General features: G+C 41.3%; 1 protein-coding gene across 3 annotated transcripts in view; it reads left to right on the top strand.

The window, feature by feature from the left end:
• ADAMTS17 (ADAM metallopeptidase with thrombospondin type 1 motif 17) overlaps window positions 1-14,639 on the top strand; it is a 189,827-nt gene that overhangs the window by 61,941 nt on the left and 113,247 nt on the right. For all 3 annotated transcript variants that reach the window (XM_086620322.1, XM_086620323.1, XM_086620324.1), the window contains exon 8: window positions 12,972-13,077. In XM_086620322.1, coding sequence (XP_086476448.1) covers window positions 12,972-13,077 — 106 coding nt within the window. The remainder of the gene's footprint in view (window positions 1-12,971; window positions 13,078-14,639) is intronic.

The raw sequence follows: 14,639 nt of genomic DNA on the forward strand, positions 1-14,639 counted from the left end.
ACGAGAGGTTTCTTTTTATTAAGTGTGAGAAAAGCTCATGCTGGTCTTTTTCTTTGTGAAAATTTCTCTCTAGCTTGTGTTACTTTAAAGGTGACATTTTATTTTTGAGTAATTTAGAGAAAAGGGTACTAAAGAAAGTGGATTCATTACCTCTGAAATTAGCTTTTACTTCTCTTCTGTGAGGCTGGTGCTGTGATGTGTTTAGGTCTGCATAAAGTACAATGCGGGTCGTTCCTGTGGGGTGGAAGTTGGAACTGATAGCTCTGTTTGGGAACCCAGAGAAGAGCCCTTTAGGTTAATAGTCATTTTAACCTGATTTGGTGAATGAGCAACGCGTGTGCTTTGTGCTGATGCCTGTCTATTCCAATGATAGTCTTTCCCTAATAGCTTTTTAATCTATTGACCAATTTTGAGTCAAATTTGAGGATATGGATCTCAGAAATATTAGACTTTTGGAATTTTTCCGAAAACTAGGAAACTGAGTAGAAAAGAAAGCCCTCTCCCTTTGGTGCTGCCACTGAGGGAAAGACTGCATCACCCACATTTACATCAGAAATGCCAAGTGGAAGTGCAAACGCATACGAAATCAAGCCATTAATTTTGCAGTAAGTTTTGAGGGTTTTTAAGTTTTAAGGGTCCCCTTCCACCACACTATCACGCTCTGCCAGAAGAGATGTGTTGACTGTGGTACTACTGTGTGAGGAGGGAAGCAGAGCCATGGCACTGCCTGAGTCTCCTCTCCCTGCCCACTGGTGTGGAAGGATCGTTTTCGCTCCCTGCTCCCGGCAGCAGAGGTAGTAGCCAGTGCTGAGGTATTAGGGACCGGCTTCATTCTCTTGCATGATACAAACTTTTCAGCCCAAGTTCTGACTTCAGCAGAGTAACTCAACACTATTAACGTTATCCGGCACAAACCCTGGCTTTGTCACTTTTCCCAAGTCAGGCAGGCTGTGAGGTTAAATCAGCACTCAGCAAAGAATTAAAACAGAAGGGCTGAACCAAGAATTGCTAAATACGTTTATCAGTGCATGTGTTGGCTGGCAGCTTGACAAAGTGAAGCCAGGAGCTTTGACAGCCCTGTAAGTCAGGACGTAGGAGCTGAGAAGTATCACAGAAGCAATTTGGAAAAGCCATCTATTCGAAGTTTGATTACTGTGAATCATCCCTCTGCTGGCCTGCTCTGCTAGTCGTCTGAGCTGCTCTTATTTGGCCAAAAAACCAACTTGACATGCGTACAGTGTCTAAAAATAAAATACACTTTAAATATTAACATGTTTCAAAAGTATAGATTCATTCACTTTTTGAGAGTAATGATTACTTAGTCATTCTTTAAGAACATGGAAATAATTTAATTGAAAGCTGTGGAAAAATGCCATTCGTCAGCAGCACAGGTGTTCAGCCATCTCCAAAACTGTCCCGTTCAGCAGACTGCGCTGCAACTCTCCAGACACTGAAACATTGTTCATGATGCATTGCTGAACGTTGTTGAATGATTGCAGGACTGATCCTTGCTCATGAACCCACCCCCGACCAACACCACAGCAGGCTGAGATAGGCATGTAAGTAAAGCTCTTGAAACTGTTGAAATGATTTTTTAATTTATTTGCATAGCTTTATGAGTTTCTTAGTGTTTGCAATTACGAGAAAGAACAACTGGAACTGAATGCTGAACCCTGACTGTTAGCTCTTAAAGCAGATGCTGTTTGGTACAGAGACTCCAAATATTTTTTCTGATTTATTGCCAAGTCAGACCTTGTCTCTTCATTCTGGGAGATACTGAGGAATTTGAAGGCTCCAGGATCCCTGCTGCTAAATTCCATGTTCCTCTTTGTTTAGCAGTCTCATTAAAAGCTCTGATTTGATCTTTTTCTTCATTCCCCTTCATTCTCTCTGAACTGGGGCCCTCTGTTGAAGCAGATGGCTCAGATGAGTTGCAGGGACAAACTGACAAATTCAAAACTGGAAGTCACAGAACTCATCTGAAAAAGCAAGATGAAAATAGCCTCAAAGCTGGTTTTGGAACACTACACAGTTTGCAAAGCTGCAGCTATTGTAGGCAATGCCAGGGTGTTTTTTTCATTTCTTGGAAGATTGTAACCTTCAGATGGGAACTCATCCTCAGAACAGGATGGGTATTAGCGGATTAATATAGGCATGTGCCAGAGTGGTGAGCATGGGACATGGTAGCCCTTGAGCACTGTCCTTTCTGATGGCTGAGTTTAGTGGTTTTTTTTCTTTGGTAATTTATTTATTTCCTGAAAGATGCAGCTTAGGGGGCATTGAAGCAATTCTTGAGTTCAGGCCTATTGCACCAAATAGGACAGGTCAAAATGAAAATACTGAAATGTTGAAATAATTTTGATTTTTAATAACATCTGAGAAAGTGAAGGGTGAGATTCATGAAGGCTGTTTAGAGAAGGAACAGGTGGAGCTCTCTCCTTTTGTCAAGCAATCCAGCAGATGAGAAATGTAGACTCATTTCTATCCTGTGTCTCTCTGCTTCAGCCATTGAAGTGAAAGACAGTTATTCACACAGCTCCACAAATCCTGAATTCAGCGCTGAGTCCTCCTTTTGCCTTGGCAGGTTGCCTGTCTTTTGCATATTACCCTGCCAATATTTGCATGAATGTGAGAAGGGAAGATCCTGCTTGATTCTACAACAGGTTGTAGAAAGGACCAGAAGGTTCATCTCTGCCGTGCAGTCTACATCCACTTAACAAAATAAAGCTAACAGGACACATTCAAATCCAAATGCCTTTGAGCCTCAGGCACAGGTGACTTTCAAGGGCCAGAATCCAAATCCTGATTTACAGTTTGGTTTCACACTTGATGGTGATGGTTTTTTTGAGTTCACAGTCACATGTTGCTGTAGTCTTTCAAAAACGTCAAATCTCCCCTGACTCCTGCTGGATCCGATTCCTTTTTGATGTAAGATACCCCTGAACAACCTTGTCTCCTATGCCTCTCTCTCTTTCCATAGCTTGTGTCCTGCTGATTTCCATGGCTTGTTTCTATACCAGTTCTAACAGCTGTCCTTTCCTTATGTTAAGTGCCATTCTTTTGCCCAGACTGAGGCACAGGCCTCCCTGCCTGAATACTTCCCTGTTCTCATCAGGCCTTGTTGCAGTCTGGCTCCTGCCTTTCCTCAAGTGAACCCATGATTCCAGAGACATATGACCCAGGGCTGTAGATCCATTTTCTCCCCCAGTGAGTACACAGAGAGCTCATCTTCCCTTCTGATCTTATCTCCTGCCCTCCTTGACCCCTGCCTCCCACAGAAGTGGCTCCCTGCTGCTTATGAGATCAAAGTCATGTTTCTTGAAGACTTCTGGAAAACTCATATTATCTCCATTTGCTGCATTTCTGTCCCCGTCTCTTCTCATTCCCTAGTCTCTTCCCATCTGTCTTTTTCCCTTGTTCACTAATTTTGAATTATGCCAGGCTTCTGTATACTTCCCAGCGCTATGTATTTACTCATCCAGTGCATCAGTCCCTCCCCAGCTGGAGTCCTCTCTCAGATCCACCTAGCTAGCTCTTCCCCTGCCTTTCCTCTTAGCAGGATTAAAGCTGTTCTAATATATCTTGCTTGGAGTAATTAGGCCCATGTATTTCCATGTATGTGCATGAGCATGGAGACTTTCAGCACATGTAATGATGTCTATAAAGAAACAGTGAATTAGCTGCCAGGGTTGGGGAATCTACATTCAGGAATGGTGGTTTGATTTGGACTAAATATCAAAAACTTCATCTTTAACTAGAGAAACAGGAATGCAGAAAGGAACTGTGTTTTCACCTGTTTGAGATCTGCATTCAAGCAGCAGCCAGGGCTCCTGTTGCTGGGGAGTGTGCTGGAGAAGCTCTCTGGAATGTGGCTGTTAGCATATCAAAGTAGAGTAAACATGTAGATGATACCCCGCTTCCTCTGCTCCACTTAATTAAGCCACTCCTCATGTCACGTTAGATGGAGAGGATTTATTAATGTGCTGTCATCTAGGGAAGCAGTGGTTTGCTGAAAGGGAGGAGCCATGTTAATGGCATAGAGGATGTCATGCTGAACAAAGAGCAGATGTCAAATAAACACGGTATTTCTTTTTATCTCCTTCTTTGCTGAGGTCTTAGATCCCAGTGTTTTATCGTAAAAGCTTAGAAAATTAGGGCTCAAAAGAACTTCAGGTGGTCTTTTAATGCATTCTCTTGCTCCAAGGCAAGATCAGTGATACTTGTGTCCCTCCTGATGGATATTTCTTCCAGTACTTAAAGAGGGCCTACAGGAAAGCTCGAGAGGGACTTTTTACAAGGGCGTGTAGTGACAGGACAAGGGGCAATGGCTTTAAACTGAAAGAGGGGAGATTTAGATTGGATATAAGGAAGAAATTTTTCACTCTGAGAGTGGTGAGGCACTGGAACAGGTTGCCCAGGGAAGTTGTAGAAGCCCCATCCCTGGAAGTGTTCAAGGCCAGGTTGGATGAGGTTTTGGGCAACCTGGTGGAGGGGGGTTGGAACTAGATGATCTTTGAGGTCCCTTCCAACCCAAACCATTCTATGATTCTATATGTGCTCTATGAGGCCAACCAGTATATTTGTTACCAGCATGCTTTGATTTACTGTGAATGCTGTACCTCTCCTCAGATATGGTCAACATGGTAAATATTTATGCTTGTGATCACAAACCCATGTTGAATGGCATTGGAAAGGCATTTGGTTTTCAAAGATACCCATGCCAAACCTGTGAGGGTTTCTGAAGGTTGTCTGCTCTTTGCTGGATAACGCAGTGTTAATAGCCCGTCTGGCATGTTTTTCTAGGCCTTGGTTAAAGCCTCTTCTAGGCCAAGAAGGTGTTAGAACATCTGTCAGCTTTCTTCATCTCAATGCATTTGGTATCTGAAGCTACCTTTTACTAGGTTGGGTGAGGACATTTATCCCTAAAGTCATGAGACATCTCAATCTCTAGGGCTTTTTGACTGTCGGGGCAGCCCGTCCTACACTAGAAGAGGCTCTGCTTATATCAGTGAATTAGCACGGTGTAAATCCAATGCAAGTAGCATTAGAATAAGCCTCTTGAGATCTTGGGGAATGTCTGTGTGTGGGCAAGTCAGTAAAGGAGCAGATAAATGATTCATCCATTAAACTTGGAAAACCACAGGAAAGTTCCCAGAAAACATAAAAGCTCTGCAGAAAGACTGAAAGCTAAAGCTGAGAGTTGGCTGTGCTGGGGAAGGGATTCCACATGTTCCATTAATTGCCATCCTGCAGGGTAATTAAACAAAGAAAAAAAAAAAAAAAAATAGCAAAAGCACTCCTTTAAGCTCTAATGATTTGCAGAATCTTGCCTTCTTTTCAGGTTTACAGACATAAAGAGGTCTAGCCTCACAAAGCCCTTTTTATCGGAAAGTTACAGAGTAGAGCAACTTGCGTAGACAAACCCTGGTTATATGTCAGCTAATCTGTTTGAAAATGGGGACAACACATTCCTGCAAGAGTTCACTGTGGGCTGAAAGAGTCATCTGAGAGCTTCTGTTGAGCTTCAGTGGTGTCATGGCTAAGATTTGGGTAAATCTGCGTGAATCGCAGTCATTTCGCAAAGACAAAAGCACGTGGTTGAATCTGACTCTCACAGAGTGTCCTGGTCTTGTGAAATGTTATCAAGGGCCAGTCGCTAGACCCTTGGGTTGCTAGACCAAGTATCTTTAAGAATTCCCAGTAATCAGAAAAGTATCCCCCATAAAAGGTGTTATGTATTTCATTTGTTTGTGGTATTAGGACCCCGTGTTCTGAGGAATATCACATTATCAGCTCTAGAAACATCCCAGTTAGCACTGTGGATATTGGGGAGAGATTTGATTTGTTAGCCTTTCAGGGTGTGTGTAATGAAAATCAAGAGATTCAGAAAGTAACTATGCTTTGTGTTTCAGTATTTATTTTTCTTGCTGGGCTTTTGGGATTCTGACAGCAGTTGTGTATACTGGAAGTGACAGTGTTTTCAGAGTTACAAGGAAGGAGAGATTTTATTGGGCACTACAGGACAACAGTCAGTCCCGTAGGGGAGGTGTCCAGCCACAGAGTACACTGAGTTCTGGGAAAGCGTGCTGCATCGCTGCAGGTCATGCTGGTTTGGAGGCAAGCAAGAGAGTTTTATAGAGGTCATATTGAAATCTGGGATAAGGTAGATTCTCCAAAGTAAGAAGAGGATTCTGTGGTGATGGGCACATGTGCAGCAAGTCGGCTAGGTACAGAAAGTCAGGGTGTGATGTGTATTCTCAGAAGTATTGGTGACTTCTTATGTGACCTTACTAGTTATTTGAATGTTTTGTCCTAGCTCCCTTTTCTGTAAAGTTGATGTAGTACTTGCCAGTTGCTCAGTAAGGCTGGGAGGAATATGTCTGGGGACTTGTATACCAGTTTGAAAACGATGTATGAAAACAAATGTGTGCTGTAGAGTCGGAGGAGTAAAACTCTCATGCCCTTGGCTAGAGGTTTTTTGGGATTCCCAGGAATCCAGATCATCATCTGCCTGCAGAAATGACATGGGCTTACCAATGCTCAAAAAACTTAGTACTGGAAACTACTTCCTCCACTGCTTTCCTCCACCAGCTAAAAGTAGGGGATTCGTATATATAATACACCTGCCTGGATGGTATTCCAGCTTAAATTGTGCGGAATAACAAACTCTTTTTGAGGACTTTGACTGATCCCTTGTTATGAGTGCCTACCCAGTCCTGTGTAGAGTGTTGTATTTGGACCAGTCCTATGTGCCTTGCTTCCTCGATATGATTTGACCACCTCCCACCCTGAGGTGGAATTTAAATTCCCTGAGGGAATTTAAGCTCTCAACAGGGAGTGGATGTTCTGCCACTCAACAAGGTCAAGTGAATTGAAGGAATTTTTCCCCAAACTCATTTTTATCTCTTGTATGGCACCAAGAGAATGAGACAGACAGTGGGTCATATCCTCTGTCCTTGGATTAAGTACAAACAGGAAAAGTGGCATCCCTGTTGTCAGTGTAGGTTTCTTTCTCGGGCACATAAAGATTGAGCTTGTCTCATATTTCACATAACCTTTAAGAGTAAAGGCATAATTATAAGGAGACCTATTTGAAATAGGCTGTGGCTGACTTCTCACAGTGCCTGGCATCAGGAACTTTTCCTATAGAAGTACTTGAGTTAGAAATATTGTGACTTGCACTTGACATGATTGTTAACTTGTTTTCATACCTGACTGTATCTGTCTCCCGTGTGTTGGGTGGTTGTACTATAATTCCTGTACTTGTGATTCATCGGTGTATTGTTTCCAGCGTGGTTTCCATTAAATACAGTGACAATGAAAATTATTGCTAAGGAAAACAGTTTCCATGCATGAATATTCAACTCTAATGGAAACCATGTTGTGACTGCAAAATTCATAGAAATTGGCATCTAGATGACTATCCAGCATTAAGCCAAATTAATCCGTGCCACTAAAATTGCATGTCTGGCTTTGAATTAGCACATTCTCATAAAATGAAGGAACACCTCACCCTGTTAGCTTCTTCTGGATGATCCCTGTAAACCAGTCTTGGGACTGGAGGCTCAGTAGGATAGTCATGGTAACAACCTTAGGCTCTCTGTGTTGTACATGCTGGAGAGGGTCCTTCCATGGATACTGTTCTTTTTCATGTGGATACCGCTGGCTTCTTGGGACCTCTGTTTATTCAGCTTTAGAACAGGGATTGTGTTATTACCTATCTTGGAGGCAGTTTAGTGGGTACTACTTCTTTAATCTTATTTAAATTTTTGAACCTTTTATATGTAGCCTTTATAGAAAGGAAAAGTATTTTTCATTTTTAAGTGTCATAAGCTCTGAAAGATTCCCTTGGTGACTGACTCGATGTGTAAATACAGGCAAGGCATCTCTGTCAAACATATCATTGCTATTGAGCGGAAAGGCAGAGCATGAATCACTTCTAGAGTTTCCGGATTTTACTTGTGTAGGATGTTAAGAGAGGCTACAGGAGTGCAACTGATGGCAATGTGTGAGCTACACAAATTGAAAATCGTGGGAGGATGAGAAAAACGTAAGCTCAACACCAAGCTAGTAATGGTGGGGAATGGGAGGTTTGCTCTGTGCATGCGGATACGCAGTGGGTCTCCATCTGTGCCAAGAACACTTCAGGACTCCAAATTTGGCTCCCTTCCCAACAGCACATACATCGAGAAGAGGAAAGCTAGCCAAGTTTTAATAAAGTTCTGTATCCAGAGGTGGCTGGCAAAAGAAGAGATTAAAGTATTAGGAGTGCAATGAAAACAAAGACATTAGAGAGTTGAAAGCTGGAGTACCTGGGCAAACCACTTGCTGAGTGAATATTCCACAATCATCAGAAGGAAGCCCTGGGTGTTTTGAATAGGGTGAAATGTGAACCCATGGACCAGAACTTGTCTTCTTCCAGCTTTGGCTATCACTGTGGCAAGTACGTAATATCCTAATGCCTAGCTGAGCTGGTAGGATAAATGTAATCATTCCCCTTGGAGATACTGCTAGCAGAGGGCTCGTTAGCTGGCAGAAAGGCCAACAGCTGCAAACTGTTTATGTATGACAACTTTTTGGATGAATCTAAGTTTATACAGTTGCCTGTGTCCTAAGGTTTGCTGTAGAAGGGCAGATAGCTTTGTGTGTTCAAACCCAAGCACGGACGTTTTGGGCTGTAATTATGCAATTTCTCATGAAGGAAAGGAAAAAAACATCACAGTTGGTAATAGCAAAAATGGTAATTGACTTTCCTTTCCCTCTACTGATGCTCCTGCTTGACCTTTTTTGATATTAAAAATAGATTTGTGGTAACGGCTGGCAGTTAGAGGTGTATCTGGAAAGATAAGGACTTTTTTTACCTGAAGAAAGCCATTCTGTGCACGGGCACAGGAAAAGCGTGGGTTTTTTTTTAAAAAAAAAAACAAACAAACCACTTCAACTTTCTTCCCTATTTTTCAAATTCACACACCTGTCTCCTAGACAGGGCCAGAAGCAAAATTACCAAATAAGAGAAGTTCCTTTTACATTGTTTCCAGCCTGGTAGAACTGCAGCAAGCCAGGATTTTCACAAACATGTCTGAATTCTTGGAATTTTCTATTCCAGTTCTGCAGACTTGAAAGGCTCAGATAAAAATCTGGAATTTTAAGAGGCAAACAGCAGTTTTCATTCATCTCCATAAAGAAAATAAATCATATTAACGCAGCTACCAAGGCATTCTACTAATAGAATTGTCCGTTAAAGGTGTATTTTTCTCTCATATCAATTAAATTGATCATTGGATTGGGTTACAAAAAAGTTGCATTTATCTTATAAATATCTTATATCTTATCTTCAGATATATTTGCTAAAGAGCTGTACTATGTTTGCAGATCAGTAGCATATTTGCTGTTTATGTGCTAATGAAAGAATTAATGGTTAAATCTATGGGTCCATAAGAAAATTATAGTCTTAGGAAATAGTTTGATAGAAAATATGTATTTCAAAAACATTTTTGAGGCAAGCTTTTTCAGGCTTAAAATGTTACAACGATTTGTTATAACTGGCTTGCTGTTCCAGAATGACTTATTAATAAGCACTCGGCAGTTAATGAGCTGGACTTCACACTGAGTTCATTTCATGTACCGCAAAGTTTCTGCTGTCTGCTCTCCTAGGATTATGAGTGTCCCGGCCCAGTCCACTTCTGTTCTTAAATTTTCTGATCCCTGGACTCCACTGCCACAGAAGTCTTTAATAATTGTAACAATAAACTAATTTTAGATGTCTACATTTTTAAATTGGTCATTGCATGTATTATAAAATGACCACACAGAATTCACATTGAACATTTAAAATAACTAATAAAAATGACGAAGAGTCTGTAACTGAGGCACAGTCACTTCTTTTTTAGCCACTGGTGGATGTACAAGTCCTTAATCGTTAGTTTTCCAGCTTTGAATAACGAGGCTTTTGGCACCAAGCAGTCTTATTGCCAGTCAGTTTCAGTGGGTATTAGAACCACTAAACAAAGACTTCAGAAGAATTACCACCTGAGGTAATGTATTTGACATTTCAATTGATATTTAACCTCTTTTAATATATTGACCGAACTCTAGACTGTTTTGCTAGACCACATCTCCCAAACATGGAAATATTGCCCCTTTCCATCTCCAAGAGACAGCAAACATTGACTCAGCCTCATGTTATGAAATTTTTCAGAAGGAAATTAGCATGAATCATTTCAAGCTAAACTGGCTTGCCTGATTGACCGCTGAGCTCAAGGTGCAGTACTGGTTTGTTGCTTCTAGTTAAAACCTCCTGTGTCAGATACAACTGAGAAATGTATTGGCACTGGTGAAATGGAAGAGAAAGGCGGAATAATCAGGTTTAGTCGTGGGAATAAAACACTTTCAGTAAAAATTCTGCTGTGGTCATTGCTGTTAGCTGTACCTAAAACTGTTGAAAGGTAACCAAAATATCCCTCCCTATTGAGTAGAAGTGTATTTCACCTGAGTTCCGTCAGTTTACTGCAGAGCTATGTTTGCCTCATCCCCAAAAGGTAGAAGGATCTCCCGGAGCAACTTTTGAGGAGATGGTGGTTGTGCCATAGGGTCATGGCACACCACTGCGACAGAGCCTGGGCTGGGTAAGCTACTGAGTGAAGGCGAAGTCAGCAGCCCTCCCTTGTCTTCCTCTCTCACAGCTGGTGACCGGGATTACCAGCAGCTGATGGGCCATCACAGTTTCGTCTGATGTGGCAACACAGTATGCCCCAGTGGAGAGGCAGCTGTGGAATGGATTAGTTGTTTGGCATGAAGCATCCTTCCTTCCAAGTACCCTGTTTCATGTGTGCACTCTGGGAGAGGATTCAAGAACCCAAAGATGTACAAAGGCACGAATCTAAAGAAGCAGAAGGTTGGCTGAGTGACCTAATTGTTCCTTTTAATCTCTAACTTCTGTGATTCAAATATTCAATTTTTGCTTCGCTTTAACCAAAATCTGGCAGTTCCTCTTAATCTCAGACCTTCTGCTATTGGTTTTACAATAAACTAACATTTTCCCAAACAGTATTTTCCTTCTGCCAAAAGGGTTCCCAGAAATTGCTGATCCCACATAGGGTTGGAAGAAAAAGGCTGTTATTGGTGAGAGTATTATTGTTTGTAAGTTGCCTTAAGGGTGCACGGAAGCAGATATAAATCAGGAGAAATATCTACTTCCCTTTCAGAAATCAACAGGAATGTTTTGTGATCTTTGAAAGAAACAGAAGGCGTGTTCATAGCCCAAGAAACACTACGGACACCTACAGCTGAGATTCTGTTCTATGGCCCGTTCATTAGGCCATCAGGTGTGTGGCCTGAGGTTGCAGTCTCTTTCTCAAAGTAACATATTACTTCCTGAGCAATTCCTTGACATCCTTGTGACTATTCCATGAGTAAAAAGCAAGGCAGTTTAAGAGGAGTGCTGAAATCCAGCCTTCTGTGGTTATTGATTTAAAAAGGTTAAATCTTGATTTCATTTTTTGTGTGGTATGCAAATCGGTGCTTTGCTAGGTACGAATCTCGCCTTCCGCAGTAAGCAAACGTTAGTGTCTGATTTCTGCACTGCCTTCACGCTCTGCTGCTAGTGCTGAGTTAAAAGGCTATTGCCCATCCCTTCATTCCATCCAGAATTCCCTTGGCAACAAATATCCATATCCATATTGTTGGCAAAACTCATAAAAACAGAACTGGACTTCTTCCAGGTCTAAAGTTTTACACCATTTGGAGGGGGGGAAAAAAAAAAAAGAGATCATGTCTCCATTGCATGGTTGTGGTCTACTCATTCAAGGCAGCTAGATCCGAGCTACCCCTCAGTGAGAACAGTATTGCAGTGAGGAAATAAATTTCTTGTTTTCTGTTAAATATAAGCAAGTACATGTGCTGTGAAAAAAATGAAAGGCATTTGTGGAAGATCCTTACACTCCCCCTTCTTCCAGCATGGGAAAAGGATGTGTGAAGTGGCAGGATGCACTCAGCATTTAGGTTGCTGCGTTGAAATTGTGGTTTGTGTGCACACTCCAACTGTTTGTGTGCTCATTTGGCAGTGGAGGACTTGTAGGAATAGAGACATCCTTAGGCTCAGGCTCTGCTTTTAACCTTTGTGCATAACTCCCAATGGCTTAACTGTGGTTTCTAGGTGGCAGATGAAACAAAATCTTGTCAGCAAATTGTCCTGTGTGTGGCCTGTGGTGCCATCAGAATGTTTCCAAATACAATGGCACTTTCTACAGTAGACAGTCGGGCTGCGGGAAGGGCATATGAGGACTATTGTTTTTCCATAGCAGAAGTTTCGTACAGTGATTTCCGAATTCCTTTTTTACTTCAGCCTACGACCATTTGTGGTGCCCACACAAACAGACCTAGAGAGTACTGAGCATGGGATCAAATCCTAAATTCCACTAAGTCATAGAAGGCTTCTGCCACCTACATTGGCTTTGTGACTCACCATCAGGAGTCTGCCAGCTTTTCTGACTCTGCCACTCTTCTCTAAGTATGAAAATAAGGGGAAATGTAAGATCTTTTCAGAGAGTTTCTGCTTTTACTGTTTTATTCCCTCTCCCGAACTTTATTCTGAAAATCAGGAGAACTCCATTTAAATGCTTGTTAAGGCTACTTCACTGCATCTTCTAACATTGTGGTAGGGAGCATTAATAGACAAGCTTAGATGAATTTTTGGGTCAGTGAAATACATTTTTGAGACTGTGAAATATATTTTCCAATGAAAGCAGAGAAGGTGAGTGTGTTTAACTTGTTTCCTGCCTGACAAAATTCTAGACTGATTTTTCAACAGCATGATGAACAAAATACTCAGATAATTTTGTGTGCAAACTGCTCTAATATTTTTCACACTGGGCACGTTTTTTATCATTTTGGTTGAGTAACTGCTGTATGTTTTGAGTGAATGAGCTGTTTCACTGATTCTGATGAGAACATTCTCTGTGTTTCTGTTGCAGGAATTGCTTACCTGGGAGGTGTCTGCAGTGCCAAGAGAAAGTGTGTTCTTGCTGAAGACAATGGTCTCAATCTGGCGTTTACAATTGCACATGAACTTGGGCACAAGTAAGAACTTGTCCTTCTGTTTGTTTCTTTACTGATGCCACTGTAGCATACTTTTATTTAAAGCCATACAAGTGAAATTACTAGTGTGGCATGCTTGTTATGATTTCATAAATCTAGCAGATTGATAAATAACTTAATTTTTAGGAGACATTTAAATATTCATTTCAGCACACATAAACCTTTCTGTTTGATTCTCCCTTATTTTCTACTCTGTATTTTGATTTCGAGTAGCACAAAAAGGCCTTATTCTGTTAAATGATTGATGGTAGTAGTTAGAGACAAATTTATGCTGTAGAATAGGTCCACAAAATCAGCATCAACTTCAAAATCTTTGAACTTGCGAAGTTTTTTCTGAAGTTCAGGTGTCTATGTCAAGGATTTTAATAGTTAAATACTTTGGTAATGGTTTCATCTCTGCCTGTGAAGTAATCTACTGTGGCTGAAATTGTAAACATTGGTATTTTGGAAATGCCCTGAAGCAATATTATTTGATCAACAGAAAGAAATCACATAACTTGATTTATCAGCTCAATCACAGCTAACTAACACACTTTGAACACTGACTGGAAAAAAACAGCAAAAAATGTGATAATTCCTCATCAGAGAGAAATTTGCAGAATGAGATAACCGGGTACTTTCTGCAGATGCCTTTGAAGACTTTCTAAAGCTGCCTGTAAATATCCCATAGACAGAAGAAAACAAAATTGACTGGAAGGGTCGCTTACTGTGGCTAATGAGTTAACCCAAAAGTCAGCATCTGCATCCACTGCTTTCCAGGCTAAGCGTAATATGCACTTGCTCATAATACGAGCTTTTTCCCTTTCCGTTGGCATCACTCTTGCTGCACTGTGTCACAGTTAGGCTGTGGAAGGGATAGAATTAGACGAGGAAGACATTTATACAGGGGCTAGGGCTGTGCCTGTGAGATTTGCAAGCACTCCTTCCTTTCGCCTCTCTGGATGGAAGGTGGGAAGTCTCACCATTGTTCCTTCAGTAAGAAGCTGTGCATAAATTTTGTCTGCGCCCTTCTGGACTCCTATTGTTTATGTGTCTGTTGTATCTTCCTTTCCTACAGCAACCAAGTATTTGACAGCTAAATCAGGGCCAATGTATCATGTTGAGATTCTGGCCAATCTTGTTCCATGACAAATAATTATTTTATGGCAATGTATTTCAAAGTTGCATGGAGGATATTTAGGTTATTACCAAAAATGACAAGATGAAAATTAATCTCCTGTTCACCCGCCAGTGACACCAAAGGCAGCTGAGCCAAACCGAGGGTGGTTTCAGCAGAAATGAAGGACATTTGGTTTTGGTTTTATTTAAATTCCATGCCAAGATGTTAAACTGAGCCTAAACTTAATAACAAATTAACCCGTGGGTAATGCTAAGGGAAATTCAGCACTCATCTTTGGATGGGCCAAGAGCAGGAGGGAAAAATACTTGAGCTGCAGAAAATCCAGCTGTGTAAAAGAGTGAGACTGGTCTGCCCTGGTGTTTGCCAAGTTTCCCAGAGAACTGTCAAGCTTCCTTCTAATAATGCCTTGCAAAAAAATCCACAA

Source organism: Tauraco erythrolophus, chromosome 14, assembly GCF_009769465.1.
Source record: "Tauraco erythrolophus isolate bTauEry1 chromosome 14, bTauEry1.pri, whole genome shotgun sequence".
Taxonomy (NCBI): domain Eukaryota; kingdom Metazoa; phylum Chordata; class Aves; order Musophagiformes; family Musophagidae; genus Tauraco; species Tauraco erythrolophus.